General features: G+C 48.7%; 2 protein-coding genes across 2 annotated transcripts; both read right to left on the reverse strand.

The window, feature by feature from the left end:
- Nucleotides 1-2,900: 2,900 nt before the first annotated feature.
- Nucleotides 2,901-3,844, reverse strand: LOC124676346 (heavy metal-associated isoprenylated plant protein 39-like). The gene is made up of 3 exons (XM_047212424.1): nt 3,830-3,844; nt 3,640-3,715; nt 2,901-3,500 (listed from the first exon to the last, which is right to left on the reverse strand). Exons 1-3 carry the CDS (start codon nt 3,833-3,835, stop codon nt 3,145-3,147), a joined length of 438 nt encoding a protein of 145 aa, XP_047068380.1. The 5' UTR covers nt 3,836-3,844; the 3' UTR covers nt 2,901-3,144.
- A 12,377-nt stretch (nt 3,845-16,221) lies between these two features.
- Nucleotides 16,222-17,202, reverse strand: LOC124676347 (heavy metal-associated isoprenylated plant protein 39-like). The gene is made up of 3 exons (XM_047212426.1): nt 17,107-17,202; nt 16,918-16,993; nt 16,222-16,818 (listed from the first exon to the last, which is right to left on the reverse strand). The coding sequence occupies exons 1-3, from the start codon at nt 17,110-17,112 to the stop codon at nt 16,487-16,489; spliced, it is 414 nt and encodes a 137-aa protein (XP_047068382.1). The 5' UTR covers nt 17,113-17,202; the 3' UTR covers nt 16,222-16,486.
- Between the last annotated feature and the right edge of the window lie 4,024 nt (nt 17,203-21,226).

Raw genomic sequence — 21,226 nt, forward strand, 5'->3', positions numbered from 1 at the left:
CCAATGCAATGCATCCAACGCCCCCTCCCCCTCCGACCAGACACACACCAAATCCTCTCTGCGGGGTCATTTTTTCTTCTATTTTACATCTTTTGACATACATCTTAATTTAAGTTACAAATTATATAGGTCTACTGATTTCCCTTGTGAGCTCACATGTGCTCGACCAAATACTCTTGGAGTTGCTGATGAACACCTTGTTGATGGATATAGCGGTGCATATGTAGATATGCTTCAAATTCTTGGGGTATATGCTACGGCTCGTCCAAAGGCCCCTGAAATTCCCACCCTCCTAGTTGGTTGCCGTCTGAGGCTTCGGGAGGCGACAACGAGGTAGAGCTCCGGGCGTCAATGCTAGTGATGGGCTGAGACGACAACAGCGCTGCAGTTCTTCTAGGTGCTATACACGAGATCGGCGGCGCGGTGGCCGGGGTGGAGCGGGCGCGGTGGCAGCATTTGGCAAGCTCTGACGGGGCAAAAAAAAAAGTGGGGATCGGCGATGCTGGTGGCTTCCGGTTATTTAGCCATTCTTGAATAAACGGGGGTGACGTACGTGCTTCGAGATTGTAGTTCACCTGTAGAGAAGAGAAACCTGGCCTGATCGCATTTTTTCGTTTTCTTGCGGTGTCTTTTTTGCAAGCCACCCTAATATATGTATGTAGTTGCGTTGCATTACCGAGGGAGCCAAATTGTGCACTAATCAACCATGGAAATATATATTTCATATAGGATGTGCATATCTGGAAAAAATCATGTAACCTCAATTTTTTTTCATGAGTTAAACTTTATTAATTTCTTCAAAGAAATAATATATATTAGAAGTCAAATCACCATACTTGTACTACAGTATTGAAAACACTAAACATTGTTTTGGATAAGACCTTCACTTGGATAAAAAATTCTTTTTTCTCTATACCGCCCTTCGCTCTCCCGCCACTTCACATGAAAACACTCCTTGGCTAGCTTTGGCGGATCGTGAACACCTCCTGGGTCGACCTTCGCCAGGGAGGTCACCCGACCCAATCCGGAGGCGCTCGGTGCAAGGGCTTACAGACATAATTTATAATAAATATTTTGACTTTTGACATATCCATAATAAATTAATAAAATTTACCTTGTTTCTTCGAGATAACAATCTTTAACAAATAATTATGAATATATTTTTGTTTCATAGTAGTTTATAACAACATTAACACGTATTGTGTTTTTGATGTGACAGTTCATGTTTACAAAATCCAGTCCCCTACCATTATAATACTGAATTAGGTTGCCATAATGAAACTGGTCTTTTTTTCTCAAATTTCCGTTTCAGGCATTGTATTGAATCATGCTCACTCTAATCGAGCAAAGAATAATAAAATAATAAAATTACATTCAACTACAAAATATATGCCACTCAGATGATCTACAGAGTATATGTAAATATACTATATAGACTTCTAGTCTTCTACATTATGAGTCAAATAAATATCCTAGAACATCATATATGGACGAAAAAGCAAATAACCACACATTTCTAAATATCAATGTTGTTTCTCCAATGAAAATAATTAGATTCATATACCGTGGAAGAATCATATACGGAACATTCACACCAATAACAAACGCAACAACGGTAGCGGAAAAACCGTTTGTGATCATAAAACCATTTGGCTAATTATATGCGTGAAAATACCAAATTCTAAAACAAAATCTCGACATAAAACTTCTTATGGCTCGTGAAAACGGACACATTATCTTGCTCTAAACCGAGATATTTCGTTAGAATATGCGATGAATATCTTTCTATCTCTACTAATAAATGTTAATTCACACTTAAGTTTGCAAATACTCTACTTTAATTGTTTTGTGCAGATATGGAAGCATATAGAAGGGCATTTAATGAAGAACCGCGAGTGGAATCATAACCAAGTCAACCCAATCTACCACCATATCAGATCTCATCTCCACCGAAGTCTCGAAGCCGCCGCCACCGACTTCAACACTTCATCAAGGTCTTCGCCATCTTCATCCCATTTTCATCTACTTATAATCTGGATTTGATATATGATTGGCAGCATTGTAAGATTCAGCAGTCATCTCTTTGAGATTCGTAATATAATGTTTACTATTGTTCATCCAATTATATGTGATCAGTTCATTTGGGCTATGGGTTGAAACATAATCCTCGCAGCAATATGTGCATTTAATTTCTTATGAGATATTGTACATATGGGAGTAGAGATCTGTGTTGCATGTTTTAGATCTTTTTATTTCGATCTTGAAGGTTTGAAAGGTACCCAAACCAACGAGATCGATAAAGGTATTAAGGTTTGAGTAAGTTAAGTTCCATGATTTGACGCTAAGCTCAGGTGTCAGTATTCATGGGTCGATAGTGTGGTTAGCATCTATGGGTAATAGTGAAGTCGAAACTTAAGGTTGTTGTCTGATTTATCTTAATACCAAGCATCCATATGGTAACCGCAGACATAATGGGTCGCGCCGCTGTACGCATTGGTCGGGCAGGCCGGGCCGTCACCCACAATCTATGCGCGGGCCGAGTCAAACAAATCAAAACGGACTGTTTGGGTCGCTATTTTTGCTTGCCCCGCTAGAGATGCCCTTATTTACCAATCAGAGCGATGAATTCAGAGTTCAAGATTTCACCGAAAATTTCGGAATCTATGGATTGCCTTGATATTTGGGACTACATTCCAACTAATCCAGCATGAAAATAGAATTTTGTGAAAGATCTTACAAATTTAGTAAATCTGATTGGAATCTTTCTGAATCTTAAATTTCGGTGAGCTCTTAGGTATTTGAATTCATCAGAGAGACATGCTGGAGGCTAAATATTACTGTAAACTAGGATGGCGCACTAGTCTACACAACGACGTTTATTCGCATCACAAGACAGGCACTTCTGAAACTTATAATCTCAAATTCTCTATTTATAGCTTCTGTATATGCACAATATAAACTGATCGGCAGATGCACGCATGTACTGCATCTCCCCCAAAAAGAGCCAAACAGCAGCTACCGTCGATCAGCTCAGCAGGTAGGCTGAAGCCTGATGCGTACAGCAACCACCAACCAGCACCAGGTGCGCCGGACAGGCAGGCAGGCCAGCTACAAAAATGAATCTTCTGGGCAGGCTCGCGTGGATCAGCAGATGACGCACGAGTTGGGGTCGTCCTCGGCGCTGTGGACGACGTAGCGCGGCGGCGGCGGAGGCGGGTACCAGTGGTGCGGGTACACCGGCATGACCTGATTCTTCTTATCGGCGCCGGCGGCGTCCTTCTTGTCCCCACCGCCGTCTTTCTTGTCGCCTCCGGCGGCAGCGTCCTTCTTATCGCCGCCCTTCTTGTCGTCCTTCTTCTCCTCCTTGGCCGGGCCGACGGAGACGATCTGCGCCGTGGGGAAGAGCTTTCGGCGCAGCTTGGCCATGAGGTCGACGGGGTCGACGGTGCCGATGACCGTCATCTTCTGGTCCTTCATGTCCACGGCGATCTGGTCGATGCCTGAGGGCCGGGTACGGTTGTTTACGTCAGATGGAGAATTGAAAATTCAGACCAACCCGAAGCAGAGCATGAAGGCAAGAACGTAACCAGCACGAAGCAGAGCAAAAGGAGCAGAAGAGGAAGAAGCAGGGGAGCATACCTGGGAGAGCGGAGACGAGCTTGAGCGCCTTCTGCTTGTGCTTGTCGTCGTGGAGGTCCAGCTTGAGCACAACTTTCTGCAGTCATCAGACAAACAAATCCACATCAGCAAACCGGTCCAACATAATCAACAGAGGCAACTGAAATCAGAGAAGAACATCCCAATTCAATCGACTGCAAGAAGTAGTCACCTTCATTGAAGCCGGCTGGGAACTGCTCTTCAACGGCAAGGAATTGCTCCGGCGGGGCTGGGCGGCGGAAGGTGCGAGCTCGGTCGGCAGCGACGGGACAGAAGGAAACTATGAGAGGGCTCGAAGTCTCTCGAACGAACGGAATGGAACTGTAGGCGGCGTGTGCTTTGTCTCTGGCGAGCGAAGGAAGAGTAGTGGTGTTGTGGTGGAGTGAGGGAGGCACTGGATTTATAGGCAGCCAGGCTGCAAATCAACGACTGGCGGCTCGGCCGGGGTTTCCGTCGGGGCCAAGGAAGCCGCCACGAAGCTTCGATCGCGTAGGATGACGTCACAACAAATTCCGGTGGGTACCTAAATCATGAAGATTTCGAGATTTTGGTCCTTGAAAATCAGCTGACGGATGACACGCGCGGTCGTCGCGTCAACGGGAGCGACGGTGACCGGGCCAGTGGGCGCCGGAGAATGGCCGCGCTGGCCTCGGCGACCTGCTGCATGAAGTGCCAGCTAGCGAGCGAGCATCATCATCGACTGATTCTCGGAGTGTGTTCAGACCGTCAGTTCTGTGATCCCAGGTTCGGCGTCATCAATACTCATCTCTTCATCATTAGTAGTAGTAGTACTCCATAAGTTAGAAAAAAATAAATATAACAACTTTTTTAATATGGATATATATCTATAAATAAAATATGTCCGTATCTAAATAAAATTAACATAGCGCTTATTTTCGGGCAGAGGTGGTACAAAAGTGACACCGGGGGCGCACACGTACAGGTTACAAGTTACAACCAACCACAGCCATGATTTTCCTTTTTAAAACACGGAAACCCTCACATATATGTACATGTTTTACCTCTCTAAAATAGTGGGGAGTAACTTAGACTAGTAACATATGTCATGTTACTAATCTAGGTTACTACCTTCATAGTGGGTAGTAACTTACTCCCTCCGTTCTGATTTAGTTTACATTCTAGAGAAAATAAGATAATCTAGTATTCAACAATAGGTTGGTTCTCAACCGCCGGGCTATGTGCCGATTTTTCCTGGAGCTTCAGAACATCTTCTTCTTCTCGGCACTTCTTCCTCTCAGCATTTTTGGTGTGAAGATTATGTGTATATGTGACTTTGGCGAACTCATCTTTATAGACAAATGGTCAACACACCGTCACTAGTTGAGAACAACAATTGGGGGGTCTCTCTGTTATCACCAGAATTTGACCGAGTCAGAGGTGGGCCGCGATCAAGATGGACTTGAAGAATATACATGGAAGAAATACGTGAATCGGCCTTTTATACCAAGTTGGGCTTAATGGCCCGTGTATCTGTAACATATTAGATCGCATCTTAGTTTAGAAGTTAGAATCTTACTCGTGCACGGTTTGGTGCACGCCCACATTAGAAAGTCCCCTGGACTATAAATATGTATCTAGGGTTTATGGAATAAACAACAACCAACGTTCAACCACAAACAAATCTCGGCGCATCGCCAACTCCTTCGTCTCGAGGGTTTCTACGGTAAGCACCATGCTGCCTAGATCGCATCTTGCGATCTAGGCAGCACTAGCTTGCCTACGTTGTTCATGCGTTGCTCGTATCGAAGCCTTTTTGATGGCGAGCAACGTAGTTATCTTAGATATGTTAGGGTTAGCATTGTTCTTCATATTACATGCTATCGTAGTGCAACCCTTGCATGTCTAGCCGCCTTACACCTATCTTAGGTGTAGGGGCGGCACCCGCTTGATCATTATTTAGTAGATCTGATCCGTTACGATTGCTCCTTGTTCTACAAGGATTAGTTTAATATCCGCAATAGTTAGGCCTTACAAGGGGGAGGATCCGGCGGCACGTAGGGTGTCGTTCGTTGGCCCTAAACAGATGTTCCGGGATCAACCTCGTGTTGGTTTTAGGCCTTGTTTAGGATCGGCTTACGATCACCGTGCGTGGCCGCGAGGCCCAACCTGGAGTAGGACGATCCGATTATGCGGTGAAAGCCCTAAATCGTCGTAGATCTCATTAGCTTTATCTTGATCAAGCAGGACCACCATATATTCGGACACCTCGTCTGAATCATGGGTGGATCGGCTCTTTGAGCCGATTCACAGGATAACCCGAGAGCCGATCGAGGCTCGTATTTAACGTTTACGTGTGTGCCCTGCAGGAAACTAAGCGAGGCATCATCCCGTTGACGTCGAAACCCCCCGGCGGCGCAGACGGGCAACACCGTAGAGCCGGGAACAACTAGGGCTGCGGCTGGCCCCGATCCCTCGGAGCGACGGCCCGCAAAGCCTCCTCGGTCGCACGCGCCGATGTTTATCACAAGGGCGTGCCACCCGACCTATACCTGGTCGGGAAGGTGTGGATGATGCCTCGCTTAGTTTCCTCGCAGGGCACACACGTAAACGTTAAATACGAGCCTCGATCGGCTCTCGAGTTATCTCGTGAATCGGCTCAAAGAGCCGATCCACCCATGATCCGGACGAGGTGTCCGAATATATGGTGGTCCTGCTTGATCAAGGTAAAGCTAAAGAGATCTACGACGATTTAGGGTTTTCACCGCATAATCGGATCATCCTACTCAGGTTGGGCCTCGCGCTCGCGCACGGTGATCGTAAGCCGATCCTAGACAGGGCCTAAAAACCAACACGAGGTTGATCCCCGAACATCCTTTCTAGGGCTAGCAAACGTCACCCTACACGCCGCCGGATCCTCCACCCTTTGTAAGGCCTAACTATTGCGGATATTAAACTAATCCTTGTAGAACAAGGAGCAACCGTAACGGATCGGATCTACTAAACTATGATCAAGCGGGTGCCGCCCCTACACCTAAGATAGGTGTAGGGCGGCTAGACATGCGAGGGTTGCACTACGATAGCATGTAATAAGAAGAACAATGCTAACCCTAACATGTCTAAGATAACTACGTTGCTCGCCATCAAAAAGGCTTCGAGACGAGCAACGCATGAACAACGTAGGCGAGCTAGTGCTGCCTAGATCGCAAGATGCGATCTAGGCAGCATGATGCTTACCGGTAGAAACCCTCGAGACGAAGGAGTTGGCGATGCGCCGAGATTTGTTTGTGGTTGAACGTTGGTTGTTGTTTATTCCATAAACCCTAGATACATATTTATAGTCCAGTGGACTTTCTAATGTGGGCGTGCACCAAACCGTGCACGAGTAAGATTCTAACTTCTAAACTAAGATGCGATCTAATATTTTACGTATACACGAGCAATTAAGCCCAACTCGGTATAAAAGGCCGGTTCACGTACTCCTTCTATATATATATTCTTCAAGTCCATCCCGATCGCGGCCCACCTCCGACTTGGTCAAATTCTGGTGATAACACATGCCTCCTCGGTTTTGGAAATGACATTTCCAAAATCATTATGCTCTTCTTTCGTCGGGTCATGTCGTGGCAGAACCGTTGCGTATCCGTCATCATGATGCCCCGGCTTCTCAACTTCTCCGCGTGACCTCGGCAGTTTTTTTTTTTTTAGGCACCACTTCCTCGGAAACTCGCCGTGGCATTGAATTTCCACTATATCCCCTTTTATTTAACCGCTCCGCACGGTTTATCCCTCGCATCTTCTTCGCATTAGCACCCCAAAAGCCCTCCCGTGCCACCATGTCCTCTTCCTCCTCTCGCTTCATCGGACCTTTCCGCCCAGTCCTCTTCGTCTCGCAAGCCGACGCCGGAGCCGAACCCGGCGGAGGTCCACGCAGCCAACACCCGTCGCGCCATTGCGGCCGGGGAGGAGTCTAGCCATGACTTCTCCCTTTGGTCAGAGGACGACAAGTCCTTGACCGACGGGGGAAAGCGACCTCCACTTCCTCGCCGATGGGACAACGGAGGAGGAGAGCGACGACGATCGCTTCTCCTGCGACTTCTCTCTCCCGAGGAGGAGGAGGAGGAAGAAGAGGAGGAGGAGAAGGACGACACCTCCTCCGGACGAGCCCCCGGCCAAGCGGTTCCGCCCTTGGCCGGGAAACCTCGCCGACTTCGACAGTGGACGATGACGATGCCGACGAAGAAGACGAGGACAACGAGGGCCCGGTCGGCGGCCATTGGAGCGACGACGAGCCTGCCGGGAGTAGCACCGACGGGCGGTGACGACGGCGACGGCGAGGGCAGCGACGGCCCGTAGATAGGACATCTAGCATAGGACCAGTAGCAGTAGATGGGGCCATGTATCCCCTAGTGCTTCCTTTTGGGAGAAATCAGCTCCTTATGTAAGAAATCTATCAATGAAGAACTTTCCCCAACTTGATTTTGCCGATCCCTTTTAGCTTATCTTAGCCGATTTCCTCTCATACTGATCTTGCCGATTCGTCCCCTTTGCCAATGCGTAACGAGCCGATAGCAACGTACCGGTCCCTCGACATTTACCCTTCCATTCTTCAACTGATGATTCTCTTTCCGGTAGCTACTGTGGGATTTCCAAGAGAGCCCTTAAATTTCTTCCACCGGTTTCAGCGATCCCTCTTAGCGAGCGCTTATTATTTTGTGAAGAAGGTTGCAACGAAGATCAGCCGATGGTACTTCAATCGGTTCCTCAATAGAGCATCTACCAGGCCTGTTGCCCCCCGAGTCTCAGCCAAGGCAAGACAGAGACGAGGATACGCAAATTAGTTGTATGGACCTGGGCTTGATCATGTCTGAGGGAGCTTCTTATGCAGAGCCAGCCGATTTGAACATAAATCGGCTTCTCAAAGCAGAGAGCCTTCAAGGTGAGCTGCCCCCCGAGCTTCTTCAGTTCTTGCCGGCTAGATCGGCTCCTTTTCTTTGGTGGATCTAATGCACTCCATCCTTGACCTGATCTGCACTTTGGCCTTGTCCTTGAAGAGAGGATCCGAGCCCTTAAACTACTCCATTGAGGAGTTCTCTCATTAAAAATCCTCTTCGTGCTCCATTGACCCTCTGATCGTAACAGTTATCCCTCTTGAGTCGATGGCCATGCATCGGCTTTTATATCCTTAAGTCGATCTCTGCTGCATCGGCTAAATTTTTTTTTTACGGCCGATTTATGCATCGGCCCCCACACTCCAATACCCATCACCAAAGGATGAGCTACTTCTACTGCATATCCTCATGCTTTATCCACCTGGGTGCCCCCCCGAGCCGATTCTGTCAAGAGAAATGATGGTATCGGCTCTGTTGGATAACATGTCGAACCCAGGCAGAATGGATGGTGAGGATAATTTTGGCCGATTGCTGGAATCGGCCTCCATGTTGCTTGTTCGATGAAGGTTTTGTAATGTCCCTTCATAAATTTTTGGGGCCGATCACAAGGATCAGCCTCGCCACGTTTGCTCATTGACGTGCTCTTGCTACTTGTTCAGTGCCGGTAGATAAAACCAGCCCAATCTCTCGACTTTATCATGTTGGTGCGCTTGCCGTCGTCCACCTTGAGTGCATCGTGAAATCGTGGAGCACTAAGCTTTGTCGGAAGAACGAGCACCATGTTTGTGCCAGCCGATGTTTCATCATCGGCTTTCCTTTGCTTGGGGCGCCACTCCATTTTCCGTGGACGACCCTCTTCATCCAGGGTTCGCCGAACCTTCGCAGCTCGCATCAGGCCTTGCCTTTCTCAATGTATGCAAGTATAACCTCTCGGCTTCTTCCAGGCCGCGCAATCGTTGAACCCTGCGTTTCTCGGGAACGGGCCGAGTCCATCGTGGCACCACCTTGGCCGGTGGTCCTGTCTTCTTCTTCCCCCTCGTCTTCTGAATCTTCGAGATCTTTCAACCGAGGGGACTCAGCTCGTTTGCTCTGTGGCGGGAGAGGTCCTAAGCGCTCGAACACGGACACGTTGGCTGCCTCCTTCTTCTTCCGGTTGCATTCTGGGCAATTGCCGATTGTTGGCAATCGGCTCATTCCCGAATCCCAGCAAGTGCTCGAAGAAGGGACAATCCCGACGCTCGTCCTCGTCGTCTTGCTCCCTTGCCTTTTCCTTGGAACAACGCTCGTGCTCCTCCTCATTGCGATTATGCCGACGATGTCTTCTGGCTTCTCTAGCCAGACGATCTCTTTCATCATCATCGCTGGACCGTCGGCGTTGGTCGTACTGACTCACATACTTGTTGAGGAGGTGATCGCAGAGAGGTCGCCGATATCTTATGTTCTTCACTTCTCCCTCTCGTGACGTAGCGCTTTCCGTCTTGGCGGAGCCGATCGCGTGGAGCGGCTTCCTCTCGTATCTTTGCTATGAGAGCAGCTGCCCTCATCTCCATCCTTGCCGCCGTGGTGTCCAAGATCTACCATGTTGATATTGCACAGAAACCCGGCTGGCACCCTCCATGGCAAGCATACTCCACCATGTTTACGGCGGGGAAGGGGTGTGTGTCGACCTTCATGGCGTATTGGTTGAAAATCAACCGTCCATTTTCTATCGCCATTTGGATCCGCTGCCGCCACACCCCGCAGTCGTTGGTGGTGTGGGAGAACGTGTTATGCCATTTGCGTATGGCCTTCCGTTCAGCTCTTGCACCGTGGGGAACTTGTGGCCTTCGGGTACCTTTATATGCTTCTCCGTGAGTAAGAGATCAAAGATCTGCTCGGCTTTGGTCACGTCGAAGTCGAACCCTTTTGGAGGGCCTTGTGGCTTCACCCATTTGCAGGTCACGGGGCCCGTCGCTCGAGTCCATTCAGCCACCGCTATCTCCCGATCTCCCGCAGCACCTTCATCCTCGTCCGCCTCAACCAGGGTCACCGCACGCTTGAATTTATCCCGGTAAACATCCGGGTGGCGCCGTTCATATGCCGACGCCTTCTGCACCATGTGCGCCAACGAAGGGTAGTCCGCTTGGGATGCCACGTCCTTGATTGATGATGAGAGGCCCACCACCGCTAACTCGATCGCTTCTTTTTCACTTATATGAGCCGAAAAGCATCGGTTCCTAAGGGTCCCGAAGCGCCGGATGTATTCTCGCCACCGTCTCCCCGCGCTTCCGTCGTACTTGCGCTAGATCGGCAATGCCAACATCGGAAGCCTCCGAGTGATACCGCTCATGGAACTCGCTCTTCCAACCGCTTCCAAGTCTGGATGGAGTTCGGTGGTAGCGATGTGTACCACCCGAAAGCCGATCCCGTGAGGGACCGTGCGAAGAACCTCACGCGCAACTCGTCCGACGCTGAGATCGTGCCCAGCCTGTGCCAAATATCGGCTCACATGCTCGATGGAGCTGGAACCATCCGATCCACTAAACTTCGTGAAGTCCGGGAGCCGATATTTGGGTGGCAGCGGGATCAGTTCGTAGTTGTTGGGGTACGGCTTGGTGTAGCCGAACGCCTTCCTTTTCGGCATCATACCGAACCGATCTTTCGAATTGCACAAATCTGATCCGCCGTGATGGCTGAAGGTGTCGAACCCCGAAGATTCGCCGGGGTGGCATACTTAACCAGCCATGCTTGCTTTTCCGGTTCTAAGCCAACCTGCAGGAGCTGGGCTTTGGAGGTTTGTCGGGGTGGCGTACTTAGCCAGCCCACGATTGCTTCTCGTGATCGGCTCCCGACGTTCCTCCCGCCGTTCCGCAGGCCCCTGATATTGCAGCCTGGTTCGAGAGCGCCAAGGCGTTGCAGTCCGGTACGTATGCGCACGCGTATCCGTGCGGGATCTCCTTGGGTGCCTCAGGTAGGAATTGGTAGTCACTAGGATCACCACCAATCTTGTAAACGACGTATGCCGATGAGTTCGGCAGTTCCGGTGCTGCCCATGCGAACGGCCGGGCCGGAGCGGCATCTCTCCCTTGAAAGTTCCCGCAGCTGGTCCCGATGGAGAATACCGGTGGCTCATGATTTCCTGGACGACGCGCGAGCAACACGCTCCAAAGTGTTCACCAGGCTCTCGCAGTGGCGGTGCAGCGAATGAGCCACCATGTAGTTGATCTCCCGCCGCAGCGACCCGGTGCGTTCTTCCGACGGGGCGGACAGGTCCACTCCATCGAGTGCGCCTTCGAGTGTGAAACCCTTCCACCCGACGCCATGGGAGAGGGTTCGGTGGAAAGAGCCGATGAGTTCGGCTTCGAGGGTTGCCTTGATCTCGTCATGTTTCTTCTTGAGCTCATCAGGCAGATCCTCGTACGTGACCGGAGTGTCTTCCGCCATCTCGGATGTAGATGGCGATGTTGTGGATGTCGAAGGTCGTGGTCCCACCGGGCGTGCCAGAATGTGTTGACGTCAGAAACCCCCTGGCGGGCAGAGACGGGCAACACCGTAGAGCCGGGAACAACTAGGGCTGCGGCTGGCCCCAGTCCCTCAGAGCGACGGCCCGCAAAGCCTCCTGGTCGCAAGCGCCAATGTTTATCACAAGGGCGTGCCACCCGACCTATACCTGGTCGTGAAGGTGTGGATGATGCCTCGCTTAGTTTCCTGCAGGGCACACACGTAAACGTTAAATACGAGCCTCGATCGGCTCTCAGGTTATCCTGTGAATCGGCTCAAAGAGCCGATCCACCCATGATCCAGACGAGGTGTCCGAATATATGGTGGTCCTGCTTGATCAAGGTAAAGCTAAAGAGATCTACGACGATTTAGGGTTTCCACCGCATAATCGGATCATCCTACTCCAGGTTGGGCCTCGCGCTCGCGCACGGTGATCGTAAGCCGATCCTAGACAGGGCCTAAAAACCAACACGAGGTTGATCCCCGGAACATCCTTTCTAGGGCTAGCAAACGTCACCCTACACGCCGCTGGATCCTCCCCCCCCATTGTAAGGCCTAACTATTGCAGATATTAAACTAATCCTTGTACAACAAGGAGCAATCGTAACGGATCAGATCTACTAAACTATGATCAAGCGGGGTGCCGCCCCTACACCTAAGATAGGTGTAAGGGCGGCTAGACATGCGAGGGTTGCACTACGATAGCATGTAATAAGAAGAACAATGCTAACCCTAACATGTCTAAGATAACTACGTTGCTCGCCATCAAAAAGGCTTCAGTACGAGCAACGCATGAACAACGTAGGCAGGCTTGTGCTGCCTAGATCGCAAGATGCGATCTAGGCAGCATGATGCTTACCGGTAGAAACCCTCGAGACGAAGGAGTTGGCGATGCGCCGAGATTTGTTTGTGGTTGAACGTTGGTTGTTGTTTATTCCATAAACCCTAGATACATATTTATAGTCCAGATGGACTTTCTAATGTGGGGCGTGCACCAAACCGTGCACGAGTAAGATTCTAACTTCTAAACTAAGATGCGATCTAATATTTTACGTATACACAGGCAATTAAGCCCAACTCGGTATAAAAGGCCGGTTCACGTACTCCTTCTATATATATATTCTTCAAGTCCATCCTGATCGCGGCCCACCTCTGACTTGGTCAAATTCTGGTGATAACACATCCACACCTTCCTGACCAGGTATAGGTCAGGTGGCACGCCCTTGTGATAAACATCGGACGTGCGACCAGGAGGCTTTGCGGGCCGTCGCTCTGAGGGACTGGGGCCAGCCGCAGCCCTAGTTGTTCCCGGCTCTACCGTGTTGCCCGTCTCTGCCCGCCAGGGGGTTTCTGACGTCAACACTCTCATCACCTCATATCCTTGTATCGCGAGTGAAATCTTTGTCACCGCCTTGCAATCTCATATGTGGACTAAAACCTGTGTATATACTTATAGGAATCATTAGTCCACACAATAGCACCGTTGTCATTGTGAACCAAAATAATGGTTAGGGTAAAATACCCTTACAATCTCCCCCTGTTTGGTTAACGTTGACAAACCGAGCTAGAGTTATACAAAGATATTATGATGAATTTAAACAAGAGTTTTCATATATTAGGCAAGCTCTTCCATAATGTATGCACTTGGAGAATTTGCATTTCAATACAAAGTACAACAATAGAGTATATGAGAAGCTCCCCCAATATCTTTAGAAAACAAGCATGGCATGGACAAGATAAAGCTAAGATATCTACGGCATAGAGATATAGCATAGCATAGATAGCATAGATAGATATCCAAGATACATAGCATAATACATACTTGTCCATCACACAAATTCAAAGTATATTGTTCCAACTGAAAGTAGCACACAGTAGCACAAGCCAATAAGAATTAAATGAAATAGCCAAGGCAACATGCTTCTTGGTCTTGACAAAGCCCATAATGATGGGCTTGGATTTCTAGGAGGAGGACGCTGGCCAATCAACAAATTGATCAGGCAAACTAGACAACCGATGAAAAGTATAATCAAGGGTGAATCGCCGAGATTGTATTATATAAGAATTAGGGTTATAGGGTGTCGTGTCGGGTTGAATCTGTTCCCTCTCGGTGGCTCCTCCTAGCCTTTATATAGTGAGCTAGGTCTCAGAATCTACCTCTACGCCGTTTACATGATATATGTCGGTTCACCCCGACAGGGGCGGAGCCAGGATTCAAGTATAGGGGGGGCGAGAAGTCAATGCTCACACACAAAATATAACATAAAAACATGTCGATTTTTAAATGCCATAATCAATAGGAAAGACTTTTAGGCATGTCTTCTAAAAAAGGCTAGCATTAATATAGGACTATATATGAACATATGTTTCGCCATCAGAGAAAACTGTATGGTGCATCCAAAGCCCATTTCTGATGATTTTCTACTCACCATTATTGAAATAAAATGTTTGCGGCACATATAAAAGTAATAATATTTTATCAAAACATGTTTGGCCATAAAAAGAAAGCCAAAAATTCATTAGATATGCACCACCTGTTAAACAAGTTGATAATCTGGGCAGTAGGAATGCTGGAGATTGAAGCAATTGGCTTGTAAAAGGACTTTATGATTGTTGTTGTTTTCCTCTACGTATTTGAGGCATCGCAATATATAAAGAAAAACATATCAAATTGATGATCTCAGCTATTATCATGTAAGTGCCCTAATAAACCAAGACCGGGAGCTTGTTTAATTCATCAAAGAAAACTGGAAGCTAGTAGCTAGTAGCTACAAGAGTGCTAGGTTTGACCATTTACATAGAATACTTACAGTAACTGACGGCACAACAGTTTTGATGCGGTGATGGGCTGATGGCACAGCAGAAAATACGACAGGAGGGAGCGCTGGACTGCTAGCGCCGCGGCCATGTCCCGGTCTGGTCTCGTTGCCTCTCTGGATGGCGATCGGCAAGCGGCGGCGGCAGGCATATGCCCTAGCGGGTAGCAGCTAGACGCAGAGAAGGATTTTCGATCGTGGACAAACGTTTGGTGTGGCAAAACAACTTCAGATGCAGGCCACTATGGCTTCAGCGGATGGGCTGTTGGGCTGCTACTTGTTTCCACGCAAGTCCAATTAAGCATAGTCTAATTAGTTCAGTAATTATCTCCGGCCAATTAGCACGTATGTATACTAGAATAGCTACTAATACCTGCTGTACAACATTGAGGGGGGCGAACCATTGGGGGGGGGGTCTAGCCCCTGCTCGCCCCCCCCTCCCTCCGCCCCTGCACCCCGATATGGGCCTAGCTTTCCTATCGTACATAATATCTGGTCTCCGGTTTCATATATATTTCTTCATGGGCCTTCATCTGTTACTTACCGGACTTTGCACCAGGGATGTTAATACTGGACACCCGATATGGTATACCCGTGTCATGTCTCAAGCGCCCTCTCTGCCAGGGTCGGCTCTTTTATAAGGGCCTTGATTGAGGCTGGGCGAGCTCGAATCAGACTCATAGGTGCCGGGGACATCCATGATGCGACTAGACAGGGTGGTGACCCTGGGAGCGGTGGGAGTAGGGAGATTGGAAGTGACGGGGGAGCTCGAGGCGCGGGGCCGAATGTTACTGCCGCCAACAACCACGAGTGGATGAGTGGAGTGGCAAATCCGAGCGGCGGAACCGGCCATACATAGGTTTCGGCGAACGGCTTTAAACCAAATTCCAGTCCAGGGTTTTCTGATCTTTTCTGGGTGTGGGGATGTCAAGGCCGGCCGGTCGCGTAGTAAGATGAAGATCACGAAATCCGACACCTCCGGTCAATATAGCTCTCATGATGTTGTCCCGAATCCGCCAATGTGTATTTTTGGTTTCCCTTTTCAGCACCTCATCAGAAGTTACAAATCAGCCTTGATTACGGAATTCAAAAATTAAACAAAAAATTCAGATTTTATGGATTCCTGCATTAAAATTTCAGACTTACATTCCAACTAATGCAAAGTCAAAATAGAATTTGAGTAAAATATGGTGCAACAAATTCAATAAAATCTGGTTGGAATTTTTCCGAAATTTCAGTGACCTCACACATATTTAATGTCATCAGAGAGACCGGCTGGATGCTTAATACTGTAAACTGGGATTGCCTGCATGGAGCACTAGTCTACACAATAGGTTTTTGCATCACAAGACATGTACTTTCGAGTCCTCCTGATCAGTTTCTTCTGAAACTTATAATCTCAAAAACTCGATGTATAGTTGTTCTTACTGTGGTTCTTTTCTATTTGCACATTACATACTGATGATCAGGAGGTGCATGTATTGCATCTCCCTGAAAAAACGAAGCCAAACAGCAGCCACCGGACTATCACCAATTCTACCCGTAGTACCTATACACGGCCATTCATATATACTTCTATAACGCACGCCGTCGATCAGCGCAGCATGTAGAGCAACCACCAACCACTGGCAGGCTAGCAGCCACCAGCTGAGCAGGCAGACCCCATGGATCGACAAGCGGCGATCAGCAGATGACGCAGGAGTTGGGGTCATCCTCGGCGCTGTGGACGACGTATCGCGGCTGCGGCGGTGGCGGGTACCAGTGGTGCGGGTACACCGGCATGACCTGCTGCGTCTTGTTGGCGCCGGCACCATCATTCTTGTTGTCCTTCTTGTCCCCTCCGGCGGCGGCGTCCTTCTTGTCGTCCTTCTTCTCCTCCTTTGCCGGGCCGACGGAGAGGATCTGTGCCGTGGGGAAGAGCTTGCTGCGCAGCTTGGCGACGACGTCGACGGGGTCGACGGTGCCGATGACCGTCATCTTCTGGTCCTTCATGTCCACGGTGATCTGGTCGATGCCTGAGGCGGTTGCGTGCGTTGTTGCCGTCAGATTAGAAACCCAGAGCAACGGCGAAGCAGAGCAAAGGATAGGAGGATGAAGCAGGGGAGCTAGCATACCGTGGAGGCCGGAGACGAGCTTGAGCGCCTTCTGCTTGTGCTTGTCGTCGTGCAGGTCCAGCTTGAGCACAACTTTCTGCAGCGCCGGAGAAACGAAAACAAAATCAGCAACCGGACCAGCAGCAATCAGAGGCTGTGGAAATCAGAACTGAAATCGCAGTTCAGTCGAGCGTAAGAAGTAGCGCTCACCTTCATCAGGGCGACCTAGAATTGAATCAGAATTGATCCTTCAACGGCGGCGTATCCCTTGTCGCGGAGCTCTGTGTAGTGTAAGGAAGAAATCGTAGTTACTAGTTCGGGAGTGCAGTGTGATGTGGGTGGAAGAGAGTGTGGCTGGCCAGCGTATTTATAGGCAGCCAGCTGAACCGGGTGGTGCCATGGCATTGGCAGGGCAGGACCGGACTGCAATTGGACCGTCAGGAAGACGCTTCCGTCGGGGCCAAGGAAGGCGGCACGAAGCTTCGATCAGGGTGGAATTGATCTGGGATTGTACGGTGGAGAGGAAGAAGATTTCGAGATTTTCGTCCTGTTCGGTCGCTTTCCGTGGGTAGAGCCGTGTGCGCGTGGAGGTGTTGGACGGATGACGCGCGCGGTCGTCGTCGTCGTCAACGGGACTGGGCCAGTCCGCCAGTGGGCGCCGGCCGCCGGGTCGTCGTCGTCGTCGTGGTGTACGACCCGCACAGCTACCTGATCGATCTGGTACCGGAGTGTGTTCAGACGGTCAGTACTGCTATCCCAGTTTCGGGCTAAGCAGTAATCATCGCTTCATCATTATTAGATCAATCATCTCTTTTAAACCGTTTTCGAGGGACTTGGGCCAACATTTACGTCTGACACGATCAAATGCGGTGTCCGGCCTTCTGAGGTCAATCCTCGCTACATAGAGGATGCTGTCGGGGCATCGGACCCAACCAAAAATATGCTACACGTTCAGATCGGTTGTGGATGAAATAACCGTTGATATAGCGGTGGCGTTGTTTATGACGATGTTGGTGAAGACGGGTGAAAGCAGACGACAACGAAGACAACCGTAGACGGCCTGTGATGAAAACCTAATTTATCCTCTCCCGTACAGCATCACAAAGTACGCGACTGGGTCTGGAAAGCTGCTCTCTTGTTCGCGGGTTCACGTCAATGGGCAGGATATGGTGTAGACTACTATGACGACTCAATCTCGGAAACCACGATGCACACGTGTCGAGGCAAGTGGCGCTGCAGCAGGAGAAGGAACCCGCGTATACCACTCCAACTCTCACCATTTTATCAAGTGGGGAAATAACCCACCTTATAAGCAATGGTGGCGATACGGGTGGGCCGTCTCTAGCTTTCTCTTACGGTTTGGCAAGAAGTAGTACCACGAGGAGCAATTATCCCATGATGGCACACTCTCTGCGGTACTATGCTGAATCCGGCCAATGCTCTATCATTGCTTATAAGATGGTCTAACTTTCTCTCAAATTTTCATGTGGTAGTAAACTTATCTCCCAAGTGAAGCCCCTAACTTGGCCTGAATCACAATCGAGCTGCCACATATTTGGTTTTTAAGATTTAGTGAAAATCTAAAATTACTCATGCGCCACATGATATATTGCCCAATATTTCAACAAATTCAGCCGCCAACAACACAGCCAGGAATCGGTAAGAAGGAAGAATGGTTCCGTGCTGCATTGGCGCTCGCTCGACGAGCACCGTGTCTTGTGGACTTCCTTTCCCTTTCTCTAACGGCGTGTCTTGGAATTTTGCCACAGAAGAAAATCAGTCCAAAGGCTAGCAATCCTTTTCCACGTTGAAGCGATAATTAATCTCAAAAACTTGTTCTGCCTTTTTGGGAAGGCATACGTATGCCTTTGTTTTTTTGCGAAAAGACGTATATGCTTTGAACGCGCCCGTACGTGCGCGGGAAAAGCTACCAAGTCCAAGCTATAGTGCGTGCGTGCGTAATCAGCAACGAAACCATACATTCATTCTGTACAAGGCATCATGCAAGATGACCTGGCAAGGCATTTTGCGAGGCAAGGATCATCGCCAAAAGTAGGAGTCCGTTGATCCCTACTCCTACCTCAACTCCTACCTGGCAAGGCATCATGCAAGATGACCTGAATTATTGAATAGAAGATCGGCTCTAAATTCTCATGTTCCTGGCGAGCATACTTGCAGTTAATTAACAACTAGTGAAGGGTCGACCAATCACCTTGTAGATTTGCAGGCAACGGCAAACACACCAACTGATTATAACAAAGTACTCCCTCCGTTCCTAAAAAAGTTTCACAACCTTTTCTAGATACGGATGAATCTGTAGCTAAAACATGTCTATATACCTCCATATCTAGATAAAATTGTGAAGCTTTTTTAGGAACGAATGGAGTAAAATACTACAGGAATGGCACAAGACGCCGACGGCCTGTTGATACGCCGACAGCCAAAAGCCGGGTCGGCGTATGGCCCAGTTAGGCCAGCTCGCCAAGAAAACCGTCGTCGTAGCGACGCCCTCGACATAGGAAACGCTACGCCGATGGCTACCCTCAGCCTGCTCCGGGCCATCGGCGTAGGCCTAGCCACACGCCCCTCCAAATCCGTATCCACTACCACGACGATGACTCGGGCAACGACAACGACGACGACAGCAAAGAAGACAAGGGCCAGTAGGACCTCTAGTCTAGGTTTTATGCCCCCTCCGCCCTTGGTGTATTCCAAGGTTTTTGGATGTAAAACCGACGAAGCATCACAAAATTATGAATAAAGCGTTAAATTTATATAGAAAATTGTTTGAGGGTCGCGTTTGGGGATGCGGTTAGAGAGGGACGCTCCCAAGCGCGGCACCAAGGTGCATCGTCCCCCAAACGCTTAATTCGGCGCTTTAATCAGACGCGGTTTGGGGGACGCGGTTGGAGATGCTCTTACTCCCTCTATGTCCGGTAGTGTCCCGTCTCGTTAAACCTGTCCAAGATTTTACTAAATTTATTAGATGTATCTACGTACTAGGTATTGTCTCGATACATCTAGTTTTTGATAAATCTAACATAACTCTCGTGAAACGGAGGGAGTACAACAATGACGGCTAGAGAGAGCCACCTACAGGAAGTCATGTTGGATAATTAGGCAATAATTTCAAGATTAATTTCACAATACTCCTTCCATTTTTATGAACAAGGCCACTAACTCTTTAGGAGCCAAAATGTTGACCAATATTTTCGTCGATAAATATAAGTTATATAACACCGAAAACATATCTTAGGAAATATCTTTCATATATGAACCCAATGGTATGCTTATGGTCACTTATAACTCGCATTATATTGGTCAAATTATTGGTTTAAAGTTCTTCCTCAAAATGTGTGGTGGCCATATATATAAAAAATAGAGAGTATTAAAGATGACGATAATGGCTACTAACATGTAAAACTCGAACATACTAAATGCATTAATCAACATGAGCAACAACAGTGCATACACTACAACAGCTAGCGCTAAAAAACGGATATGCCGCATGTTCAGAACGGTTGTGGATGAAATAGATGTTGATATAGCGGTGGCGTTGTTTATGACGATGTTGGCGATGACAGGTGAAAGCAGAAGACGACGAAGACAGCGGTAGACGACCTGTGATGAAGACCATGAGCAGTCGTGTGGAGCGCTTCTCAAAACCCTAATTCACCCTCTCTCGTATAGTATCAGAAAGGACGCATCTGCTTCTGAAACCTGCTCTCTTGTTCATGTGTACGCACTGATGGGCGGGATATGGAGTAGACTAATGTGGCGACTCCCGGAAAACACGACGCGCCCGTGCCGAGGCAAGTGGCACTAGAGCAGAAGGAGCCCGTGTATACCACTCCTACCCTCACCCTCTTATCAAGTGGGAAAAGAACCCACCTTATAAGCAGTGGCGGCGATACGGGTGGGCCATGGCCCACCCTTCTCTCTAGCTTTTTCTTGGGTTCGGCAAGAATTCAGCCCACCAGGAGAAATTATCCCATGATAGCCCACTCTCTGCGGTACTATACTGAATCCAGCCCATCCTCTGCCATTGCTTATATGCAAGATGATCAAACTTTCTCTCAAATTTTCATCTAACAGTTCAATTGCAATTCTCGTGTGCCTGGCGAGCACACTTGCAGTTAACAACTAATGAAGGGTCGACCAATCGCCTCGCTGATCTGCAGGCAACGGCCAACAAACGAACCGATTATCAACAAACTAAAAAGGTGCTGCTTGGTGACGTGCCACTTCAGTGGAGATGGAATGTTGTTTTGACCCGCAACCAGCAGTGTAATCGGTCGCAATCAGATAAAGTGGCTTTTTTACAAAATTG

The sequence above is a fragment of the Lolium rigidum genome, chromosome 7 (assembly GCF_022539505.1).
Source record: "Lolium rigidum isolate FL_2022 chromosome 7, APGP_CSIRO_Lrig_0.1, whole genome shotgun sequence".
Taxonomy (NCBI): Eukaryota; Viridiplantae; Streptophyta; class Magnoliopsida; order Poales; family Poaceae; genus Lolium; species Lolium rigidum.